Source organism: Alternaria dauci, chromosome 3 (genome assembly GCF_042100115.1).
Source record: "Alternaria dauci strain A2016 chromosome 3, whole genome shotgun sequence".
Classification (NCBI taxonomy): Eukaryota; Fungi; Ascomycota; class Dothideomycetes; order Pleosporales; family Pleosporaceae; genus Alternaria; species Alternaria dauci.
This window is the reverse complement of record NC_091274.1, coordinates 3,294,914-3,320,457: the sequence shown is the minus strand read 5'-3', so window position 1 is coordinate 3,320,457 and position 25,544 is coordinate 3,294,914. Positions and strand designations below refer to the sequence as shown.

The 25,544-nt window shown below is 50.8% G+C and overlaps 2 protein-coding genes across 2 annotated transcripts; one reads left to right on the top strand and one right to left on the bottom strand.

The window, feature by feature from the left end:
• Positions 1-11,547: 11,547 nt before the first annotated feature.
• On the top strand, positions 11,548-13,017 carry ACET3X_004685 (uncharacterized protein; the record flags this gene model as incomplete). Its single annotated transcript, XM_069450916.1, has 1 exon — positions 11,548-13,017. The coding sequence occupies one exon, from the start codon at positions 11,548-11,550 to the stop codon at positions 13,015-13,017; it is 1,470 nt and encodes a 489-aa protein (XP_069308663.1).
• A 1,296-nt stretch (positions 13,018-14,313) lies between these two features.
• Positions 14,314-17,661, bottom strand: ACET3X_004684 (uncharacterized protein; the record flags this gene model as incomplete). Its single annotated transcript, XM_069450915.1, has 4 exons — positions 14,314-14,334; positions 14,384-14,912; positions 14,959-17,386; positions 17,436-17,661. The coding sequence occupies 4 exons, from the start codon at positions 17,659-17,661 to the stop codon at positions 14,314-14,316; spliced, it is 3,204 nt and encodes a 1,067-aa protein (XP_069308662.1).
• Between the last annotated feature and the right edge of the window lie 7,883 nt (positions 17,662-25,544).

Here is a 25,544-nt window from a genome sequence, read left to right as displayed (position 1 = left end):
CCTCGTCAACCTGATTGGCTAAGTGCTCCATGAATCTAGCCAATACGAAGCGGATAGCGGCAACTTGCGCTACATACGGGGTGATGATAGCGACCTGCTTACTAGAAAACCCGCCAGCGATCATCTTGCAGACGGCCCGGAGGGTATAGGGAATGAAGTCCTTGTTGTAGCGAGACTTGGTGGCACCGACGATGTCGTGGCTACCTTTGACGCTGACGAAGATGACGCGATGGCCGGAGGAAATGTTGAACTGCTCCATCGCGATCTCCATGGCGCGAATGTTTTCTTCCCGGTCATCTACCCCGGGGGCCACTTCCATACGGCCACGAGGAAGGATGTGGTTGGTGAGAGCGTTGATGTCGGAATTGAAGCGGTACTGTGTGTGCAGGTAAATAGTGGTACAGCCGCCTAGCATCGCACGATGGAAGAAAGGTAGGTCCTGCTAATCACTGAAGACGTGACGTTCCTCCGAACCACCGGCAGCAGAAGGCTTTGGCTGATGGATATCGCCGAAGAACAGGTGGGGTGTTATGGCCTTGCGCTCGACCATCAGCGGGCCCTCGTTATTATAGGCGTGCGTGTACACGAGAGGAGCGAGCGTGCTTGACTCGCTTAACTTGCCAGCCTCGTCGTGATGAACGGCATACGGCTGCTCGAGCGTATGAGTACGCGGCTGCGAGATTACGTCGGAGGTCATGCCAATGGCTACGGCCAGTTGAGCGAGGTCCCTAATGATCTCGTTGGTGAGAGCAGTCAGTCGGCGCATGTCATCGGCGTCGAATTCTTGGCCTGAAGCATAGAGGTCGAGCTGAAAACGGAAATCGCGGTACTTTTTTGGTTGGGCGATTTCGTGTACCACTAACTCGTTCGTATCGGCATTACGCTCCGGCACTCCGGCGAGGCGCAGAACCCACGCACCCTCCGACAGCATTTCCAACTGAAGTCGCTTGTCGGTGAAAGACGACTTTGTCTCGGACGTCTCAAGAAGGATGCGGAATTGCGAGTCCACTGTCAGTGCGTCAAGGAACGCCATGGTCCGCCTGTCTTCACTGGACTTCTCCTGGTAAGCCGCTGCCTGCTCTTTCAGCTGGTCCTTGGTGAAGTGCTCTTCTTCGATGTATTCAAAGTAGGGCGGCTTCTCGTTCTTTAGCAGGACGTTGCGAGCAGCTTCGGACTCCTTGCGAACAACCGCTGTCTCCGTCTCTTTCATATGGCGTCGGATTACGATAGGGAAACGTGCCTGGATGCCAGCGGCCTTGAGCTCCTTCCGTCGCTCTAGGCAGGCCGTGTAGATCCTGAGCATAGCGTCGTCGAGCTGCTTGTTCAACGGCGACGTGACCCAGAAAGCAGCAAGGCGACCAAGGCCATGGATAACGCCAGTTTGTTGAGCCTCGTAGTGCGCAACAGCCAGAGCCTCGATGATGCGTGTCTTGCCAACGCCACCAGGACCTTGGATGAGCGCTACACCACCGGCAAGGGCGCGAAGCTTCTGCAAAACGTCGGGTTGGAGTGAGCGGTTCAGACGCTCCATGATGCTGTCCTTAGCACCGTTGTCTCCCAAATACGCGAACATGCCGGCGAAGTAGTCCACGATCTTGTCGTCTGGGAAGCGAAGGTAGGAGTTGTGGAGGATTTGAGTGACATCGCTAAAGGCATCGCCGCCTCGGAAGTAATGGTTAAGGGCGTTGATCTGGCGCTTGATTCCCACGGTGGCAGGGTTCAAGCGAGCAAAGACGTAGATGCCGCGAAGCTTACGCAATGCCTCTTCAGCTTCAGGCAAAGTACGATAGTTAAATGCACAGCTGTAGTGAACGCCCTCCTTGAACAGGGGCTGCTCGGCGAAGGATGCACCCAAGCGAGGGCGGTAGAGAAAGCCGCCTATGTAGCTAGCGGGCGTGATGCCTGCGGACGGTTTGATCTCAAATCGCCAGGTGTCCGCTTGCTCCTGGTAGGGACTGAACTGGATGTCCACGAAGGCGCCCTCGCGGTAGCTGGCGCCCTCTGGTACCCTGAGCTCGGCGTAGTATAACCGGTCACCGCCGCCGCGAACCTTCATAATCTTGGTGTCGGTGATCTCGAAACCCTTCTGCTTGGCGGCCTTGCGCAGTTCGTGGACAAGGTTCTGGTAGTGCACGGTGACGTACTGTGTGTTGTTCTGGAATGCCCACTGGGGAGGGACCTTGAATCCTTTCGGCTGCTTGTCGACAGAGATCTCCATGCCAGTCTGAGGGTTGACACGACAGTCCTTCCAGTAGAGCAGAATCGGGTCGTTCTTGTATTGAGCTTGCATCTCTTTGTACACGGTATCCATGCGCTCTTGTGCTGACTCTGTGGCGACCGTGAAGAAGTGCAGCACGGTGCCCTCGCCGCCATTCTCGAGGATATCGCGAGCACGATGGATGACTTCATCGAAGATCCCAAAGTTCTGGTGGGAGAAGAACCCCAATCCGTAGAGGGGGCGGGAGTTCAGAGGTTGTCCGTCAGGTTGTTCGGTTTGGAGGTCGAAGCGGAAGTGTAGGAGCATCCCTAGTTCGCTGAGTGCAAGCTTACTAGCAGCTCGCTTAACATCTTCTTGGGAAACCCTTGAGGTGAAGAACTCATCGGTGATCTTCATGGGAAGTACAGTGCAGTTGACGATGTTGTGGGCTGTCAGGGTAATGGAGGCTGCCCGATGAGCGTGGCCACGGAGGGTGATACTAGCGTCGTCGCTCGGATAGGAAATATCCATCTCTACACTAACGGAGGAGACATAGTGAGGGATCTTCCGAGTGAATAACTTTGTTGTGAAGCTAGGTTTATCCAGTGGTGGGGCCATGGTTTGGGCAGGAGGAAGCTCGTCTTTGCCATCCTTGGAGACGTCCTCCTTGGAGACGTCCTCCTTGGAGGCGTCCTCCTTAGGAGCACGAAACTTGCGGGTTTTGATCGGCTGGGGATAGAAGCAATCCGAGGCAACGTGGCCGAGACGGTTACAGCCGTTGCACCTAGGGCCCTGGTCTGCTGCTGGCTCACTAGGGCATTGCTTGGAGAGGTGCCCGTGACCACCGCAGTTGAAGCACTCGTTCGTGGGACAGTCGCGGTAGACATGGCCAACCTCGCCGCAGTTGGAACACGCTTGCTGTTCGAGCTTCTTGGGGCAATCTTTGGCCCTGTGGCCTGGTTCTTTGCAGGTGAAGCAGGCGTGCTTCTCTCGGTCAGGGGCGTCGGGAAGGCCTCCGAGCTGGACAGAGTCTTTGCCGGGTGCCTCCAAGACAGCAATGCCCTGGTCGTAGACTTCTGTATCATGCGGCGCCGACGTCGGCCGGTCATTGACCATGTAGTGCATGACAGACTGGTCGGCCATGCTGGACGATATGCAAAAACAGAGTTTCAACGGTAGGTGAGACTTTGTTTCTATACGGACAGCACATCGTTAGCAATCGATCAGCGGAACAGGAGGCCACAACAACTTACCGACAAGGGTCAATGGGTAGGTAGAGATATCGACGTTGAGAGTGGTTTGCTTTCAAGAGAAGCAATTCGGGGAAGGTGTCAAGTAGTTGGTGTGGAGGAAAGTGTTATTTGTGCAGGACTAGGTAGCGCGAGCGCGAGAGACGCTAACGCCAAGCAAATTTTGCGTTGCTCACCTTGGGTTGTGCGTGAGGAAGCGAGGAGCAAGATAAAGACACGTGAAAAGAAGGATTGGATGGAGAACGATAGGGACGCGAAGAGGATATGGGGATCACCCGAGTTCTACAAGTTGGTACCAAGAGACAGAAGTGGACAGCCAGTCGACCTTTGGGCAATAGGAAGATAACTATCGGACCGGCCATACAAATAAGCGAGGACATGCCAAGGTGAATGGGAGATCTAGCGAGCGTCAAGGCCACAGCAATGCGCAGCGTGTAGCCGGCTACGTCTTGGCTCTCTCCTTCGCGACTACAGTTAGTCCTACGGCTGGGTGATCCCCATATCTCTTTTCGCTTTCTTTTGTTTGGTTCTATCAACTTCTATGCTCGATTCAGTTCACGATGACGGCCAGAACTGCGTTTGGGTGATCCCCATGTCTCTCCCTACTTTCCCTGCTCCTTGTCTCTCTTCTCCCTCTGCTCGCTTTCTATACACTCGGGTGATCCCCATATCTTTTATCAACTTTCTCTGTTTCGCGCGTACGCAACGTGAGCCCGCGTCAGAGTCTTGTGCGCTGTACCCGCAATGCTCAACAGTGAGCGCTCACGCCAGAACCGGGTGGCTATACTATGCCCTACTCCTGGTCATCGTTCTACTAGGCTCAGTACGGGCGACGAGGCTAAAATTACTGGGAGCTTCCCCTTTCACTTTTCACCGCTCTCCGGCTGTTTCCTCGCGCATGTTGCCACAACACGAACGTTGCGACGCTCGCCGCAACACCACCCACCCACCACGTACCGCAGCATCGTCAACCTGCATACACCTTCTACCACGGGTGACTAGGATGGACGATAACACGCAGTCACCCGCCCATCCACCGGCAGGCGACCCCAGCTCCCTTAGCTACTCGGGGAACCAAACAGAGATCTTCCGCGGCTTCGGCATCGACGACGCCACCAGACAAAAGGAGATAGCCAGGACGATTGACAAGATTCTTGTGGACAACTACCCCGATGCACGCAATCGAGGTGCAGCAAAGCTCAGCGACACTGCCAATGAAGACCTGAACAAGAACCTACACGCCCTGGTCTGGAAGTCCGTACCCGACTTCCGCAACGAACCCAAGGCGTGGAGGACAATGGCGATTAGCAAGTTGATCACACATTCTCTCAATCGCCTGAGGAAGCGTAAAGCGGAAGGCGACCATGCTAAAGCCCCAACCCCCAACCCCTTGACGGCAACCTCTACACTCCAAAAGCGCGAGTTATCGCCAGAATCAACGCACAACTCCAAAGACCACCCACCTAAGCGCTCTCGATCCAGAACCGTTCCTACAGGATTCACGCCTACTCCGAACAACGACAAGCCTGCTAATCCTCCCATGCCAACCGCTTCAAATCTCGACACACAGGTACATATATGCGCCGTAAAGGATGGAGAGATCAGCGAAGTAGTCAGCATGGTCGAATTCAGTGACATATGTTGGGAGGGCATCCCCAACTGGGAAAAACTACGCGACGAAGCTGAGCAATGCTACGAAACTGCGCAAGGCCTAGGACTCGATGGATTCGACTTCAAGGGCCGCTTGTTTATCGCTCCAAGAGCAAATCAGCATATCGGAATTGGAAGCCAAGGTGGATTCAACTTTGCTATGCGAGAAATCCCAGCTGGCACAGCCGTAGTGTTTGTCACGACGGTTAGATTGAACGTAACCGACACGCAAGTTGCCTCCTCCAAAGTCGTCCCGCCAGCAGAGGTGCAAGATGGTCAGCAACAAGATGCCACCCACATGCAAGTTGCCTCCTCCGAGCCCGCCCCGCCAGCAGAGGTGCAAGGTGACCAGCAACAAGATGCCACCCACATGCAAGTTGCCTCCTCCGAGCCCGCCCCGCCAGCAGAGGTGCAAGATGGTCAGCAACAAGATGCCACCCACATGCAAGTTGCCTCCTCCGAGCCCGCCCCGCCAGCAGAGGTGCAAGGTGACCAGCAACAAGATGCCACCCACATGCAAGTTGCCTCCTCCGAGCCCGCCCCGCCAGCAGAGGTGCAAGATGGTCAGCAACAAGATGCCACCCACATGCAAGTTGCCTCCTCCGAGCCCGCCCCGCCAGCAGAGGTGCAAGGTGACCAGCAACAAGATGCCACCCACATGCAAGTTGCCTCCTCCGAGCCCGCCCCGCCAGCAGAGGTGCAAGATGGTCAGCAACAAGATGCCACCCACATGCAAGTTGCCTCCTCCGAGCCCGCCCCGCCAGCAGAGGTGCAAGGTGACCAGCAACAAGATGCCACCCACATGCAAGTTGCCTCCTCCGAAGCCGTCCCACCGGAAAGTAAGGAGCTTACACCCAAGACACTCAAGGAGATACTAGATTTGGCGGCCAACATACATCCATTATCCTGGTCGAGGGAAGAATCCACACCTAGCAACAGCGCACACAAGCAGCATCCTGTAGGTCCGTTCTCGTCATACATGTCCAGGAATAACAGCATCGCCTTCCCCCGCACACTTCAACCCTCGTCGTTCACACCCGTGAATCTGCTACCGCTCGCCAGACCTGCCAAACCACCGTCCAGCGCACCTAAGTCCTTTCTCAAGTTTGTCGAGACCTTCCCTTCTAATAGCTACCACGGTAGCGGACTAGACGACCCAATACATATCAGCGACGATAGTGGTAGCAGCGATTCTAGTGACAGCGAGTCTAGTAACAACATGGACATTCTCGTAGACGATGAAGAGGTGCTAGAAGAATGCATGTTAGACGAAGGCGAACCGGAACAACCCCCATTGAACGAACAAGCTAAGACCCAGGCAAACGCGCATTTCTCGAGCACTATGAAGGTGAAGATGGATGGTATGTCTGCTTTTGCGCACGCGCAAAAGTCGAACATAGACTTGTGGGACTTAGCCGCGCAAACCTTCGGCCTTGCGCTCGACGACCTCAAAGGCGACCAGATCAACCTCGGAACTGGGGTCGGCTTAAACCCAGATTTCCACCCGCTACCCCATCAGTTGGTCGGCGCCAAGGATGGCTTGGATGTCCTCGCCGGCGACCGAGGAGCACTTGTCATCGCCGACGACATGGGCATGGGCAAGACGATCACCGATGTCCTCATATGGTATCTCAATTTTGCTAGATCGTACCAGCGCCTCGGCATCAGCGCGACGCCAGACTTCCCCTACACTGCTCTCAAATCGAACGGAGACGAGATAGAGACGCCGAATCTGTTTGGATGCACCTACTTTGTTGCGAGTGCAGCAGGCCTTGAAACATTGGTACAAGCATGGCGTATGATCATGGGTGGCAGCGCCCACTTGGCTCAAGGATCAGAGTACAAGCCACCGAAGCTGATAGTCTTGCACGGTACGGGCGAAGAGATTGTACAGCGTTATGGCGGTGCGAAGAACAGCATCTACTCTAGCATGACACCAAAAGAGTGGGATGAAGTCAACCGTCGCCCTAACTGGTTGAAATCACGATTGGCCTATGGGGAGTACAACAAGGTGTGGAAGTTGAACAACCCGACTAAGGAATGGGCAAACAGCGTCCCTGAGACATCGGACTTCAGACCTCAAAAGACGAGCGTTAGGTTCTTGATAGTCTCAACTCGCGAGTCTTGGAAGACGAAGATCTTTGGCACGCTTGTCGATACCTCTGCGCCCCCTCAGTACAAGAGGCTAAAACAACAGTTAGAAAAGACCGACAAGAGGCATACTAAGAAGAGGGCGGCGTTGAGAGCACAGCTGAGCCTGTGCGCCAAGACGCATATGGACACTTCACGATTGCCTGCGCTTGATGGTCTCGGCCCTTGGCAGGCTCGTCGCATGCAAATATGGACAGACGACAAAGGTGTGAGGGTCGAGGTGTGGTTGGTCACATTCGTTGGTTGCGCTGCAATAATCATGGTCGACGAGCTGCATACCGCCCCGGGTACAAAAACTCAAACCTACACCCACATCATCGACCCCATTTTGGACTACAGGCCCAATGATCATCGTACTGGTATAGTAGGTCAGACGGGCACAGCTCTCACGAACGGGGTCGACCTGGTGTTAGGATTCGCCGACCACGTGATCCAGCGGTTAGTACAAAAGCAGTCCACCGATCCAGGCGCCAAAGCTTTAGCCAATTTGAAAGGGGTAGATTGTACTGCAGTGTGGAGAAAGCTCCTCAATAGCTACAAGAAGTATCACGACGGGATGCAGCGTTGTAAAACCGAGAAGGAAAAGAACAAAGTACAGTCCGCGCTCGACAAGCAACTCCAGTCCGGCGAGATCAAGGACATGCTGAACAATTTTCGGGACATGGTTCGGTGGTGTTTCATAATGCGCGACACCGACAGTCTGGATCCCTGGCGCAAACCCCTCAACGTTGTCACAGCAAAGCTTACTGTCAACTTCACGTATCTGCAGCACGATGCGTGTTACTTCGCTAACGTGGAACAAGAAGAGTCTCGCGTGCTAGCCGCGGTCAAACAGCATTACGAGAAGGAAGTGGAGGCCTGGGAAGACCAAGGGGGAGAGAGCAGCAAGAAGTCCAAGCCCACCATGCCCCCAGGCGCAGTCGCAGACTCCGAGGCCTACCGCATTGCGCGACATGTCAGCATCTTTCCTAACCTTATGGCCGCAATCAACAATTGGGATGCCGACCAGCTTATCGGAGATCGGATCCTCGACCCTCACCGCAGTCTCAGTAATAACAACGAAAACCTCCGCACAGCTCTTGTGAACAGCGACACAATTCGACACTCATTCATCTGGGACATTGCATTGGAGGCTTGCAAGGGCTCAGCCAAGGTCGCATACATTCACAAGACGTTGGAAGAGCTACGCAACAAGAAGACGACCATTCCCCATCCCCGTCCTCGCGCACACCAAGGAGAAACCCTAGAGTACAGAGCCAAGTACGTCGTACTCGCGAGCTCGACATTGTCACGTGCTCTGATCTACGCTTACATCTGCCAAACGTTTGGAGAGAAACACGTTGTTCATGCCTACAACGCCGTGACACGGGACAAGGAAGTACCCAAGTGGAAGAAGGTCTGGGATGAGGGGGGCGGCAAGGTCGACGATGGCGTCTATATTCTCGTGGGTGCAACGGGCGCGATGTGTCAGTCAATATCGCTTACAGAGGGCAACATCTTGCATGGTCTTGAGCCTCAGAGTAACGCGCATATTGCTGAACAGGCTGCGAAACGCCAACATCGCATTAATACGAGGTTCGCCGAAGTCTTCGTTGAATGGCTGACAACTACTGCCCCTCAAGGATGCCGAGACACCATTGACATGAGGATAGTCAAGAACCTCCAAGCTAAAGGCTATTTTCAGAGCACGATAAAGGCGCAAGACTGAGATACTTTGAAGGAATGACTGCCCGGAAATCGCGGAGACATACTGTAACTTTCTCAAGTAGTCTGTAGTACAAAATCGATCCCATGACTCAATACCGATATAGGCGCACCAGACTAACATAGAGTAACGCTGTACGTATTGCCTACTGCTGCCACTGTAGGAAGCCTAGAAAGTTGCCTCTGTTAGCAATAGCAAGTTACTGCTGTACCTAGGTAACGTTGTGAGTGGAAGCGCTGCTGTCAGCCTGACTTGCGGGCGCGTGGTCTTCCGAGTCAGGCCGAATGCAACCTACCACACTAAATACTACTCCATGCTTCGCAACCGCTTCGCAATGTGCCCTCGCTAGCAACCAACCGTTGCGGCAACTTGCGTCCCAAGCCATATCGCAACCGCTTCGCAACGTGCCCTCGCTAGCAACCAACCGTTGCGGCAACTTGCGTCCCAAGCCATATCGCAACCGCTTCGCAACGTGCCCTCGCTAGCAACCAACCGTTGCGGCAACTTGCGTCCCAAGCCATATCGCAACCGCTTCGCAACGTGCCCTCGCTAGCAACCAACCGTTGCGGCAACTTGCGTCCCAAGCCATATCGCAACCGCTTCGCAACGTGCCCTCGCTAGCAACCAACCGTTGCGGCAACTTGCGTCCCAAGCCATATCGCAACCGCTTCGCAACGTGCCCTCGCTAGCAACCAACCGTTGCGGCAACTTGCTTCCCAAGCCATATCGTGATCTAATGACATAGTTTTGTACGACGGCTTACGCCGAAAAGTCAGACATGGATGCGATACAGGCTCTAGCTGCAGCCTATAGGGTATATAAGCTCTCGGCGGTACAGCCACCTACTGCACTGAAATACGAGCTAGACCAGGGACAGGACTTCAACAAGAATGCGATTCGGAACACGGTGCTGTGCAACACCAAGGCGTTTGCAGATTCCAATGAAGCGAATCTACCAAAGCGAGAATCGGAGACTGAACAGCAGCATCACGACAGGATTGCACGCCGCATTTCAGGAGAATCAAACTAGGGCGATCGACTCGTTCGTGGAAGATCTGAGGAACCAGTGGCCAAGGCAGAGTCCCAGCGTGCCGTCCAGGACTGAGTATACTGCCTACCTCGACGTTTTCTCTACAGCGACAACCATTAGGAATCAGTTTGTTCATTGGTTCAACAACCGTCTGTTCATGCAGCAGACTTGTCAACAATCAAGCCAGCTTGATCGCTATCAAGCTGGGGCATCAAGCTGGCGTATCAATCAAGCTAAGCTAGAGTAGAGGTATAAATCAATTAAGCCAAGCTACTATAAGCTAGCTTGATTGTTTGGCTTGATTGGCTTGATAGAATTAATACTCTATAAAGAAGGTTAAAGTAAGTAAGTAAGGTCACGTGGTGATAAGATCACGTGGTGATAAGATTATATAAGGATACCCCTACACTATCCCCTTTTAAGCTTCTTGAAAGGGGGATTAATTTTGTTAAGCTAATCAAGCTAAACAAGCCAAGCTTATTAATTTTAACCATCAAGCCAATCAAGCTAAGCTGAGGTAGAGGTACCCACTAATCAAGCTAAGCTGGGGCACCCAGCTTGATTGGCTTGATTGTTGACAACTCTGTCATGCAGTACCTTGGACAGTCCAGAGAGTTGCCCAAAAGGTGTTAGTAGGTGTATGAAGCCATACCGTGGTCTCTGCGTAACTTGCCCTCGCTGGCAACCAACCGTTGCGGCAACTTGCGTCCCAAGCCATATCGCAACCTTGCAGCTGGAACATTCGGACGCTTTAACTACCTTAGGGCTGGCGCTCCAACCTTCTTCACGCTGCACCTCTAAAGGCAAATACTAGTGTTATATTATTTGGAACTGCGCTCTTAGATGTACGAGGCAGAGCGACCCTCCCTATCTAGGACTACCTCTTTGAGATCTTTCGTGTCTTCAACAACTAAACTTTAGTATTCAATATTATATAAGAATAGCACTCTAAAAAGAGAAATAACATGTATTCTACACTCAAGGACGCGACCTCTTCTGGGATTAGGGACCGTACTCTACCTTGTTAGTCGGTGCGACTATATGCCGCACCTTGCCGGCACGCCCTGGCCCCCTGCTTTCCATGCCACGTCTTCTTTTCTCTGCTGTTATTCTTACTACTTTTCTACCCACACACTAATCGCTGGCTTAGAGCGTCAGCCTTGGTTCTAAAATGGATCAGTTACAGCTCGATAGTGACCATTGTCAGGATAAACACAGCGGAAGAGGCTTTCCTGCACAGTGGGACGCTACAGTCGCTAACAACTTAGCATACAGCCCACCTAACCCGTCCTACAGCAGATTTCTTGCGCGTCGTCTCGCAGAACCATGCCGTGTACCAGGCGATGTACGATACGCGGGATGGATCGTTCCAGAAGTAGGCGACGACGAAGCGTGCAAGCCGGTTTTCATAGCCCACTCGACACTAGATGCGATATGGCTGCTGAAAGAGACGCTGGGTGCCAGCACACTTGACGCAGAAAATTGGGGGCGTCTCACAAGCGCTGCTATGGACTTTGCTAGTAGTAAGTCTCTAGAGCCTAGAAACTTAACTACAGCGCGGCTAATGACGCCAACGGAAGGCATCGCGGAGGACCGCATGGCTATAGACTCAGACAAGGACGATAGCATACCGCCATCAGCACAGAGGGCTACAGGCGACCTTGTGCCGTACCGTAAACGTCCAGCCTCCTCATCGCCTATTCGCAGCGAGATCCGTGCCAACAGCTTAAACCGCCTAGCAATACAGGAGGACAGCGCGGACGAATCGACGGCTAGGGCTAGCGAAGTCAACACTATGACAGTACACGCTGGCAAAGACACAGCTAGAGCGGAGGGGGGACACGAGCGCGGAACAAGCGACGAGGACAGCGAAAACCAGAGTGCGACGACGCCTCTATCCGTAAAGAGGTCCGCAACAGTTACAAACAAGAATCGTCTTGCAGAGCTACGGCGTACAAGAAAGCTAGAAAGATCGCGTGTAATAAAGCTCGAGGCGATAGGCTTAAAGGAACCGCCTGAGAAGATGCCTGCGCAGGAACGTATGGCGTACGGCAGCATTGCGCCAGACGATGAGCCGACGATCTCTTGGATCTTCAAGCAAAAAGTCGCGGAAGATGCTGATTTCTATACAGCCTCGCCAACACCCTACTATACTGCCTGCAGCATGCTAGCAAAAGCGCGTGCTTTTGGAAATGCAACCTCGCAGTACAGCGCTGCGCAGTTCCTGCATAATTGGCGGAAACAGGGCACGCCGTTCTTGGTAAAACCAGTAGATCGTTATGTTCTTACCCAGACGCAAATGTCGCAGTCAGTGGATAGTAGCGCAACACTTCATACTGATGCCGACAATGCATTCTGCTTTGCCTGGGACATGTGCACACGGTACGAGACGATGCTTGCAGCTGTAAACATTGGCACTCGCTGGGCTTTCGCTTTGCTAGGGAAGGCGTACGCTCGCAAGGTCGACGAAATCCAGGTCGCTGATCGTCTAGCCAGTAACGACAGAACTCGCAACAGGTACGGGAAGGGCCAGGCACGAACAGAGGCTATCACATATTTGGTCCATCTGGTTTGCCAATCACCATCTAAATCTGACCACGCAGCCTTTCGTTACCGCCTAAAGCGAGCGACACGATGGTTCGACATAGTTCAAGCTCTAGGCTGGGGATCGCTGCTGCTCATACCCCACGAAGAGGTCTCAAACCATTGGCTCGAGCGTGTGCTGCGGAAGAACCAGCGCGATGTTTTTCTTGAGCTAGTGAAGCGCGAACGGCCGGAAATTTGCACGGCAAGCAGGGCCCTCGAAGCCTGGCTAGGGCCGGATGGAATTACTGGTGCGCCGATTGCTGGAAAGGAGAGGCTTAGCATTGAAGCGAATGCGCTAGCTACGGCGGTGGGGTTAACAGAGATTCCAGACAGCGAAGCCGAAGATGACACTGATTCTGACGCATCGGAAAGTATCCCGGCATCGCCGGCGCCATTGCGACAGATGTCGGTACTTGAATTATTCTGTCCTGTAAGCCCTATAGGTTGAACAATAAACCGGGTTACCTGACGACCCTGAACTATGCGCTGCGGAAAAAGAGTGATGGGCTCGAAGAGCACAATGCTGAGCTTCTAGCGACACTCTACGGAAGTAGTGAGGTAGACGAGAGTTGCTAGTCATAGCGGTGCTTATTAGCAGGTGGGGTGTATGCGTCCGTGTTGCGGAAGCTTGCCAATTTAGTGTTAGGCTAGGTCTGTCGTCTAAGTCACCGGCTGTACCGTGGCTCTCGACGATTACAGCCTGCTAGGAAGCTGCTGTCGTATTGCGATACAGATAAGTCAACAACACCGCAGGCTACAAATCTACAAATAACTACAAAGAAGAGCGAAACACATAGCGGCTTCCTCTCTTTTCCTTAAAGGTTGCCGCGCAAGGTGCTATTACCTTTGCCTGCGGAGAATAGTAACAGGATGCCTCTACACTGTGCTACTTCAGCCACTAATGCAATGTAGACTTCGCAGGCTCTATTCTCTAGTGCCTGCGTCTTTTTACTATTACGTTAATTATGTAAATAGTAGAGAAGAGACACAGTTAAGATTAAGAAACGGATTACATGCGACAACGATAGTACGGTTAATATTGGGGTTGGTGTTTTTCTGAATTTACAGTTAATACGAAATATTTTAAAAAATCATAACACTACGTAACGTGTATTAATCTCTTCAAAAGCTGTATAGGATAGAAGATGTATATAGTATATACGTGTTTTATAGGAGAGAAGATGTAAAATTATAGTGGAAGCTATAATAGCTTACTCTACACTGGGGACTCCTGTATAATAGTATGACATCGGTCAACCCATGCATAATCAGAACTACCAAACACGCATTGAATAAAACCTTTAGCATCGCTCCGTAGTCGCATTAACTCTGTACGTCTCTTCTCAAGAACGGAATCATAGTTGATCGCTATGTCGCTGTTCCTTGGGGAGTCTCGACGCCCACTAGTAACCCGAATCCATTGCAGTTGTCGAAGGAAGCGGTTGTTGCAACCTTTGTGCTCTACCCCAGATAGTACTATGTTAGCAATGCTTCTTACTTGGGAAAAGGGCCTCTCTTAGGGAAGTCTTACCAATCTTCTTCGTCATCTCCCGTACCGAAAGCACCCAACCATCGTCTTCCTCCGACGGGAAGTAATCTGGTCGAAGAGACCAGAGCATTCTTGTTACCAAGGCGGCCGCAAACATTTCAGAGTTCTTGGTTGGTCCTTTGGAAAACTCAGTCGCATTCACCGCTACAGTAGGGGTAGCTGAAGAGGATGCAAGGGTTAACACCAACATGAGCATTAGATCGCATTTTGGCTGACCTAAGCACTCGATGAGGCACTGACGTGCTCTGTGGTAGTGTTCACGAACCTTCTGATTCATGCCGGACTTTGAGAACTGGCCGTCCAACTGCTGAAAACCTTTTTCAACTAGCGGCGGGATGGCGTTAAAAGGGATTTGGCAACCAAAGTCGATAGTACTCTTTGTTTGCGAGCGCCGCTTTGCTTGGTGTACTGCCTCAATCGCTGCCCGCTTGAGGCTGCCCGGTCTCGCCGCTATAGCGGATGGGGCCGGAACGTTACCGACTAGCCGCGTCATTCTCCGGTAGCTCAATCGGCCATGGTATGAACCAGGCACACAGTCAATGCGGCACGCCGCTAGAGCTGACATTATGGCGCTGATCCAGTATTCCTCCTTCATCGCCTTGGCCCTGGCGTGTTGCACGGCAGCGCGTAACACAGTGAACCAGCTCGCGTTCTTTGAAAAGAGGTAGCTACTAGATTGGCCATGGCTGTTAACACACTCCCAGTAGAGCTCTTGCGCAAAGTCGCGTCGCGTCTGGCTTCTCAAACCCGAAGTCGCTTCTGGATAAAAGACAGGAAAGATCGACTCGTACTCCCTGTACTGTGTTAGCGGCTGATATTTGAAACGCTAATTGCACGAACCCTGCAGAGAAGGGGTGCTCGCTTTCAGCCCAACGCGTCACCTGCTCTTGCGCCTCCTGTCGTGCCTGCAGTGTTGTTAGGCTTACGCTTTGAGCATTGCCCCGTCCGCCCTTGTTCAGAGCGCGATAGAATTGGTGTGTTACGAAAGCGATTGTCTGCGGCTTCCACATCTCTTCGAGCACCTCTACTAGGAACTCTTCTGCGCCACGAGGCCCTTTACCTGTGAGCCCACCAAGCTCACGGAACCATACCTCGCTGTGACAATAAGCGGCAACCTGGGGCCCATAGTGGTGGCGAATGGAAGCAACGTGCATCATAATAGGTCGTCCATTGTCCATGCGCGGCCAACGCACTAGGTTAGCATGGCCACTGCCTTGCAGATTGAGCATGTTGGGGTCGATAAACGGCCACCCACCCTGCTCAATGCTTTCTATGGTGCAGAGAGGCCCGAGCACTGAGCCCACTAAAGACCGGGGGAACCCAGTAAAGCAGTAGCTGCCAAGGCGATCGAATGCGGCCACACCTTCCGCTAGGGCAAAAGGCAGCCCTTTAGAGCCAGCAGCCTTGAAGCGACGATAAAACTCGTCTGATGCGTGCGCGAACAGACTAGCAAAGGAGGAGAGAACCTTTGGAAAGATGCGTTCTTTGAACGCGAAGAGGACATCAATGTAGGTAGGTTGTTCCAGCGAGAAGTACCGGATTAGCTGGAGGATAGGTTGAAGCACTGTCGCAAAATTCCGTTGACCGTCAGCTAACTGCGACACCTGCACAGACAGAACTTGCTCCATCCTAAACGCGTACAGTTCTTCCTTTATAGCGGCTTTAATCCGCTGTTGCTCGCGAGCGAACGGTTGGGAAGACGTAGGGTTATCAGGAGTCTGTTCGCCTCGCAATTTCCGCAGTAAACGCTGCCGCTTCGCCGCTACCCGAGGGTTTAGGTTGCCATCCTGATCTGGCAGCGTCAGGGCAGCCGTGGCAATGCCCTTGGTAGCAAGTAAGTTGCCGGGGCTATGGCGTATAGTTCGCTTAATGTTGGAGTACGCCTGAAAATAACCACTAGTCAACACGCTCGCACCGTTGTTCTGATAGCTCATGTTGTCCTCCATTACAGCGAGCACGTTGTCGCGTAGGAATGCTGGGGGCTGCGCGGAGGAGAAGTTGCCGTACGATGGATGGAAGGCAAGAGGGTAGAAGGTAAAGTCGCGCGGGTGTTGGTATTGGCGAACAACGTTGTTGCGATTGGCAAGGAGGCAGCGCGCAGGTGCGAGAATGACACCGACGTCATTAGAGGCGTTAGGGAGGTTGGAAGATGCTATTGAGTGGATGTCGACCGCTAGCGCGTAGGAGACCGTCTCAATGCTCTCCAGTCTATACTTGTCCTCTAGTGCGCGTAGAAGATCCTGTGTGTAGTTATCAAACGGCTGTTGATGGTCGTGCGGCGGGGGAATTGGATCGCCTGTTTGTGTACCGCTCTGTGGGGGCGTAGCCCCCTCTGCGCCGCCTTCGGACCTAGCCGCCGCGTCTTCAGAGTTAGATAAATCATTCTGAGAGTTTGGTAAATCATTCCCAGAGTTTGACAAATCATTCCCAGAATCAGACGTCTCGCTATCAGAGTCAGACGTCTCGTCATCAGAGTCAGACGTCTCGTCATCAGAGTCAGACGTCTCGTCATCAGGGCGCAACCGGGTTTCCTTAGGCAGACTATTGAGTTGCTCAGTAGACAACTCAATTGGAAGGTTCTGCCCGTAGTCATACGCATGGAACGCTGGCAGGTTCTCAGTCCAGAACGGATCCTGCGTGTTCTTGCGCACGTACTCTGGCCACCCTTCCATGAACTGCTCCTGGAACGTTTCCCACTTGACGATTGAGATCGATTGCGACTGGGGTCCATCCAATTTCCAAGAAGCCTCAACACCCTCTCCAAGTAATACGCCTGTAAGGAAGACTTTCTTAATGTACGACGTAAGGAACAGGGCATGGGAGGGTTTGAGAGCGCTGTGCTCAGACGCCTTCTCGCGGCGTTTGCGACGTTCGCTGCCTGACAGAAGAGGGTCTACTGTGCTATCGACAGGGTGCATAACAATAAACCAAGATTCGCGCGTTCCACCCTTTGCAAGACGGAAGGTACGATGCTCCATATCAAACGACAGTCCGTGGCTGTGTTTAGCGCTGTATGGAGCTCGCCAGTGTTTAAAGCTGATTGTTACGTGGTCGAAGAACGTAGAGAACTTCACAATGGGTTGGAGCGGCCGGCCGATGATAATGATAAGGTCGAGGTGGAACTCAGGGATAAATTTGTCCTCAGGCTTGGCTGGTCGGGACCCAACGCGCCTCGATCCGTAGTCTATCGTGTATCGCTTCTGCAGCATTCCAATAGCCTTACTGCCGTTAAATTCGGGGCTGTCTATCATCTTGATAAATCCCTTCACTACTACGTAGTTACTATATGCGTACAAGTAGGATGCTCTTAAACTCACCAGGTAGTCGGTGGTCACCTCCGCTGTGGTCAATAGCCCAGGTAAGTTGATTATTCGCTATTGCGTCTTCGTCCCCAAGGCTGCTCTCGTGGTATTCTTCTCCATCATGCTCGTCAGGTTCTCTATCGTGCTCATCAGGTTGCACATCTTGGTACAGGCCGTCCTCCTCTCCAGCACTGCTGTTATCGTAATCGCTATCGTTTTGTTGTGCAAGATCTAAAGACATGATGATAAGAACAGTATTATATAAAATAGTACGTTGGCTAAGGGCTGAGGATCTTGTAGGGTAGATCGATAGATGATGATCGAGAATCACAATATCCAGTGCAGAGGAAAGAGGAGAGGAACAGTGTCTATTGGGTTAGGGCTAGGGTCAGATACGGATTACTTCCTCCAAGCCCCTCGTTGTTTCTGTCGAGTCTTTTCGCTTGGAGAAGCACTGCCCTCTACAGCTACCTGGTCGCCAAGGGTGTGTTTCTTACGGTGTTTCTTTCGGGTCTTTTCGCTTAGAGAAGCACTGCCCTTTACAGCTACCTGGTCGCTAAGGGTGCGTTTCTGACGGTGTTTCTCTCGGGCTGCAGCAAGGTCGCTTAGACTCAAGTCCTCAATCCCCCTGTTTTGAACTTTGGTCTGCTGGGATGCCTTGGGTATGCGCGGCTCAGTTGAGGGGTGAGAAATTAGCTCTGGGGTAAGCTGGTCCGAACTCGACCGTGCTGAAACGCTACGTGCCGCTTCAGAGACTGTCAGATTGAGCTCTCTCTCTCTGCTAGACTCGGCGTTAGAGTGCCTTGCGGGCAGCGGAACCTCTTGACTTGTATTATCAGAGTCTTCTAGAGTGTGTCTAGACATCCATTCAGTGATTGCGACCTGAATTGTCTCTAGCAAGTCGTTTGCTGCCCTAGTAGACTGGAGCGCAGGTTCGTTGACGACTTCAGGGACCTGACAGATAGCATCACACGCGATTTGTGCGATTGTAGGCGTTCGCGCTATGTAGGTATCGCTTTGAATTAGGCACGCCAAGTGCTTGTTGTGCAAGGTTGGCCCTGTGAAACTGGTCACAATTGACAGCAGTTCTCTCCACACCTTATGCTGGAAGCGTGCGCCGTAGTTCTTGATCTCTGCACTTGGGTACTCGTCAATATAGCGGTCTAGTATAGAGCTTGTGAATGCTTCCGCATTTTGCTGTACGTGTTGCAGTACTTCTTGTTGGAGGTCAAGAGATTTTTGATCAGCCTGGCCGGCATGCCTGCTCTGCAGCACGGGCACTAGATACTTCCGCAGTGCGGGTTTGTTGTTGTCGCTGTCAGACACCTTGGCGGATCCGCTGTTTACCCATTGGCTGACGTGGGTCATAATACTCCTCATAAGCTTCCCCTCTTTCTTCGGGGTTTTTAAGAGAGCGAGGATGTTTGTGTACGTGTGTGTGGGCTTTGAAAGTACAGTGGAGTATAGCGCATGGTAGGCCTCATTGCTTAGAGTTGGGAAGAAGCCCTGCCGGCGCGTATGGGAAGGGCCAGGATCCTTGTCTAACTCCTCGCCAGGGTAGAACAGGTCTTGTACGTCATGGGGACTTCGTGCCTGGGGCAGGCTAGCTAGCGTGTTCCAGTCTGCTAAACTGGCGTCAACCCCATACTGCTTTCGAATAGATGTAGAGATGCGAAGTACGTTCTCAAACGCAGCGAACCAATGCTAGACAGTAGATTAGCAAGACAGGTCAGAGTATTTCGGCGGCGGGTTACACATACGTCATCTATCCGACAACTAGCCATCCACTCAAAAGTGGAGAGATTAAACGTTGCCTGCCCAATTGCGGTAGAACACCAACGCGTAAGCAGGGGCTGCCAGTTTTGATTTCTCCACAGGGTAACTAGCCGCCGTATTGGGAACTTGACGCGGCTACTAAGCTGAAGATGCTCTCTCATCTCTTTCTCAACTGACTTGCTTGAGCCTTGAAAGAGATTGGCGTTTGTGCAGAACAGGCTGGTTAACTCGGACCATATCTGGCCATGATTGTCAGGGAGCGTAATATCGGCCCGATTCGCCCGAAGTTTAACACGAGTGTCTGGTGGTAGCGTGTCTAAAAAGGTTAGGGGCTGTTGTTCACAGTACGCGCGTTAAGGGGCACCCGCCTTTATCGTAGATGCGGCACACCCACCACCTCTCCTCTTCTCCTAACTGCCGAAGGCGAAGATACTCTTTGAATGCCTCTACACGATGGTGACCCGTAATAAGTTCCGCTGTCCCTCCAGTCACGCTTTTCCAGCTCTTGAACGACGGCCATTCCAATCCTTCCTTATCCGCAAACGTGGCAGAAGTAACTGTGCTCTGAGCTGGCAATTCCACCTTCAGATGATGAAGCATCTGCTCTACGTGTTCCTTAGAACAGGCAATCTGCAGTTGGTGGCTAGGGTCTCGTCGAAGAATACCAGTTTCGTTAAAGATCTCGCAGAGGCGGCGCTGGTGTGCTGTGTCAATAGACCTATTGACACCAAAACTCCATTCTGCGCTAAGCGCATCGATTGGAAACTTCGCTATAGCGAGTAGGTATGGCGCAGCTTGTTCGTGGATAGGAGTTGTCTCTTCAATCTCTGGATCATTCGTACGCTGCCGTTTGCTGTTTTTGGTTAAAACGTTTGCTAGAGGGCGCTTCATTGCAACGTTGTTAGAAAGAACACAGAAACTAAGGTAAGTGGAAAAGAGATAAGAGAAGGTAAGAAAGCAATAGAGAGGTACTACACAAGGTATAAGTAGGCGAGAAGCCGTCTATTCTTGCATAGGCCGCTGTAAGTCTAGCGGTGAGTGTTAGTCACTCTCGCCCCCAAGGGCAGCACCTTACGGCAATCCGCGGCTACTATCTCGCCCCTGGGGGCAGCACTCTACGCCTACTATCTCGCCCCCGGGGGCAGCACTCTACGGCTACTATCTCGCCCCCGGGGGCAGCACTCTACGGCTACTATCTCGCCCCTGGGGGCAGCACTCTACGGCTACTATCTCGCCCCTGGGGGCAGCACTCTACGGCTACTATCTCGCCCCCGGGGGCAGCACTCTACGGCTACTATCTCGCCCCTGGGGGCAGCACTCTACGGCTACTATCTCGCCCCTGGGGGTAGCACTCTACGGCTACTATCTCGCCCCCGGGGGCAGCACTCTACGGCTACTATCTCGCCCCCGGGGGTAGCACTCTACGGCTACTATCTCGCCCCTGGGGGCAGCACTCTACGGCTACTATCTCGCCCCTGGGGGCAGCACTCTACGGCTACTATCTCGCCCCCGGGGGCAGCACTCTACGGCTACTATCTCGCCCCTGGGGGCAGCACTCTACGGCTACTATCTCGCCCCCGGGGGCAGCACTCTACGGCTACTATCTCGCCCCTGGGGGCAGCACTCTACGGCTACTATCTCGCCCCTGGGGGTAGCACTCTACGGCTACTATCTCGCCCCCGGGGGCAGCACTCTACGGCTACTATCTCGCCCCCGGGGGTAGCACTCTACGGCTACTATCTCGCCCCTGGGGGCAGCACTCTACGGCTACTATCTCGCCCCTGGGGGCAGCACTCTACGGCTACTATCTCGCCCCCGGGGGCAGCACTCTACGGCTACTATCTCGCCCCTGGGGGCAGCACTCTACGGCTACTATCTCGCCCCTGGGGGCAGCACTCTACGGCTACTATCTCGCCCCCGGGGGCAGCACTCTACGGCTACTATCTTGCCCCTGGGGGCAGCACTCTACGCCTACTATCTCGCCCCCGGGGGTAGCAACTTGCAGTAACTTGCAGCAACCCGCGCCTACTATCTCGCCCCTGGGGGCAGCACTCTACGCCTACTATCTCGCCCCTAAGGGTAGTACTCTATAGATACTATCTTACCCCTAGGGGTAGACCCCTATAGCTACTCTCTTACCTCTAACCCTATACTAGTAGTACTGTTTACCTCTATACTATTATTATATTTAATAAGGAAAGAAGCTAAGGAAAGCTATAGTCTAAAGGCTATTTAGGAGGTAGTAGCTTAGAGTATTATTTATCTAGTATACTAGTATAGAATCTAAGTAAACTACTTACTACTTAGATTTTATAAATAGTATACTTTATATATATAACTAAGATCTTATTAAGGAATAAACTAATTAGGCTTTAGCTTATTATATAGTAAGTTAATTAGAAGTAACTAGTTATTATAAAATAATAAATTATAAAAAACTACTTCTTATTTTTTAAATAACTATACTTAGTAGTTACTAATACTTTATTATACTTTTTTTTCTTAAAGAAAAAATACTAAATTTTTATAAAATATTTTTTATTTTAAAGTATTAAATATTTTATTCTTTTACTTTATAAATATCTTTATCTTAAATATAAGTTATACTCTTTTCTTCTTTTTATAAAGTAGTTAAAAGTTATTAAATCTAAGTAAACCTTTATATAAGAATATAGATAAATAAAAAAGTAAAAAAATCTTATTTAATATATTACTATATACTATATACTTACCCTTAGTTAAGTAAAATAAATAACTTTTTTTAAAAGGTTTCTTAATTATAGTAAAACTTTATAAATTCTTAATCTTTATTTAAGTTTTATATATAGTAGTATAAATTTCTTTTATAAAGATAATATAAGAAAGTCTTACTTAGTAGTAACTAGTATTTAGTTAATATAGCTTTAAACTATCTTTACTTATTACTTAATTAAATACTTAATAACTTTATTCTTACTTTAGTATTTATTATTCTACTTATTTAAATAAAATTTAATTTAACTAGCTTTATTTTATACTTTTTCTTTATTTATTACTTTATTATTATAAAGTAAAAGTAGTCTAGTTTTATTACTTCTATAGTAATATTATTAAATAATAAATAAGAAAGAAAAAAATTAATTATTATAAATATATTTAGTAGAAAGTATATTTTTTAAAGATATAGTAAAAGGATTACTAACTATTTATACTAATAGATATATAAATTTTTAAAAGATTAGGTAATACTAACTTTAATATTTATTAAAAGTTACTATAATATAAACCTTAACTTACTATAATATAAACCTTAACTTACTATAATATAAACCTTAACTTACTATAATATAAACCTTAACTTACTATAATATAAACCTTAACTTACTATAATATAAACCGTAACTTGCTGTAACATGAACCTTAACTTACTGTAACATCAACCTTAACTTACGGCAACATCAACCGCAACTTACTGCAATATTAACCGCAACTTACTGTAACATGAACCTCAACTTGCTGCAACATAAACCTCAACTTGCTGCAACATCAACCGCAACTTGCTGCAACATAAACCTCAACTTGCTGCAACATGAACCTCAACTTGCTGCAACATAAACCTCAACTTGCTGCAACATGAACCTCAACTTGCGGCAACATCAACCGCAACTTGCTGCAACATCAACCGCAACTTGCTGCAACATGAACCTCAACTTGCGGCAACATCAACCGCAACTTGCTGCAACATGAACCTCAACTTGCTGCAACATGAACCTCAACTTGCTGCAACATCAACCGCAACTTGCTGCAACATGAACCTCAACTTGCTGCAACATTAACTGCAACTTGCTGTAACATTAACCGCAACTTGCTGTAATATGAACCTCAACTTGCGGCAACATCAACCGCAACTTGCTGCAACATTAACCGCAACTTGCTGCAACATGAACCTCAACTTGCTGCAACATTAACCGCAACTTACTGCAACATCAACCGCAACTTGCTGCAACATGAACCTCAACTTGCTGCAACATCAACCGCAACTTGCTGCAACATGAACCTCAACTTGCTGCAACATTAACTGCAACTTGCTGTAACATTAACCGCAACTTGCTGTAATATGAACCTCAACTTGCGGCAACATCAACCGCAACTTGCTGCAACATTAACCGCAACTTGCTGCAACATGAACCTCAACTTGCTGCAACATTAACCGCAACTTACTGCAACATCAACCGCAACTTGCTGCAACATGAACCTCAACTTGCTGCAACATCAACCGTGATATATCGTAATGTATAATACAACATACTATAGTACATATTACCAACTATTGTACCACCTATTGTACCTTACTATACTACATATTACAGCTTTATACACCCGTATAAGTTCTACATACAGTATATTATTACTTCTCCTCCAAAATCCTCTTCTGCCTTAACTCCTCTTCTCCCCAACGTAGCCGCAACTCTCCAGAACCGCTTGAAGTTCAGGGCTTTACTTCCAACCCATCTATTGTCAAACATATACAGCTGCATACGGTGAACTCAAGGTGTTTAGGAAACACACCTTTACCGCGATTTATTACAGTGTCTTTCAACAGTGTTGTGCTTGCGTCTTTTACCAGCACGTTTATTATTTTGATACAGTGTATTATCACTTTAAGAGGAATAGAGTAAGCGCATAAACTCTTACTCTACTACTTCTCTTCATTACTACGTACTGGCTTTCAAAGAACAAGAAGAGATCGATATTAGCCTAGTCCCACACTATCCTACTGGGAGGCTTGTCTTCCTTGATCTCCAAATCACCTCCAGCGTCTCTAGAACCTTTTCAATCGTACTGGTTCCAGTCGTGTGCTACGTTGCTGCACTGATCTCCACCGTGACCCTCATCATTGCCGGCGTGATCCTCATCATCGTCAGCGTGATCCTCACCCTCTGGCTTGTCCTTGGCTTCGTCTCCACCATCGTCGGCGTGATCCTCACCCTCTGGCTTGTCCTTGGCTTCGTCTCCACCATCGTCGGCATGATCCTCACCCTCTGGCTTGTCCTTGGCTTCGTCTCCACCATCGTCGGCGTGATCCTCACCCTCTGGCTTGTCCTTGGCTTCGTCTCCACCATCGTCGGCGTGATCCTCACCCTCTGGCTTGTCCTTGGCGTCATCCCGATTCCAGTCATCTCCACCGGAATAGAAAGGAATCCCATCATCATTTGGCTTGTCCTTGGCGTCATCCCGATTCCAGTCATCTCCACCGGAATAGAAAGGAACCCCATCATCATTTGGCTTGTCCTTGGCGTCATCCCGATTCCAGTCATCTCCACCGGAATAGAAAGGAACCCCATCATCATTTGGCTTGTCCTTGGCGTCATCCCGATTCCAGTCATCTCCACCGGAATAGAAATCAATTCCATCACCGTCGACGGGGGAGGCTGTGGAAAATGTGGGGAGAGGTCCGTAGTTGGCATCGGGAAACATCTTTATGGGCTCTTCAGTGGCCTGAGAGCCCGCAGCGAAGGCCTCTATATGCTCGGCGACATTGAACGGGGGGTTGAACTCGCACCAACCTTGAGCCAATTCTGGATCAACGTGCAATTGGATGGCGGATTTTCGGTCTAGGCACCATTTCCAAACCTTGTAGTAGGCGAGCTTGACGTACCGCTTGTCCTTGTCGGTCGCACCAGTGTATTCGGCGAGGACGCTCACAGGATTACCAACGATAACGAGGAGGGAACGCGCGCGTCCAACGGCTAGGAGCATTCGTGTGGTATGCTTGACGAAACCGAGGTCGCCAGCGTTGGTGGTGTCGAATACAATACCTTCCTTCTCGGCGCCCTGCATTTTGTCGACTGTGAAGACTTCGACGTCTCGCAGCTGGACGCTAAGTTTGAACAGCTCCTCCTCGTCAACCTGATTGGCTAAGTGCTCCATGAATCTAGCCAATACGAAGCGGATAGCGGCAACTTGCGCTACATACGGGGTGATGATAGCGACCTGCTTACCAGAAAACCCGCCAGCGATCATCTTGCAGACGGCCCGGAGGGTATAGGGAATGAAGTCCTTGTTGTAGCGAGACTTGGTGGCACCGACGATGTCGTGGCTACCTTTGACGCTGACGAAGATGACGCGATGGCCGGAGGAAATGTTGAACTGCTCCATCGCGATCTCCATGGCGCGAATGTTTTCTTCCCGGTCATCTACCCCGGGGGCCACTTCCATACGGCCACGAGGAAGGATGTGGTTGGTGAGAGCGTTGATGTCGGAATTGAAGCGGTACTGTGTGTGCAGGTAAATAGTGGTACAGCCGCCTAGCATCGCACGATGGAAGAAAGGTAGGTCCTGCTGATCACTGAAGACGTGACGTTCCTC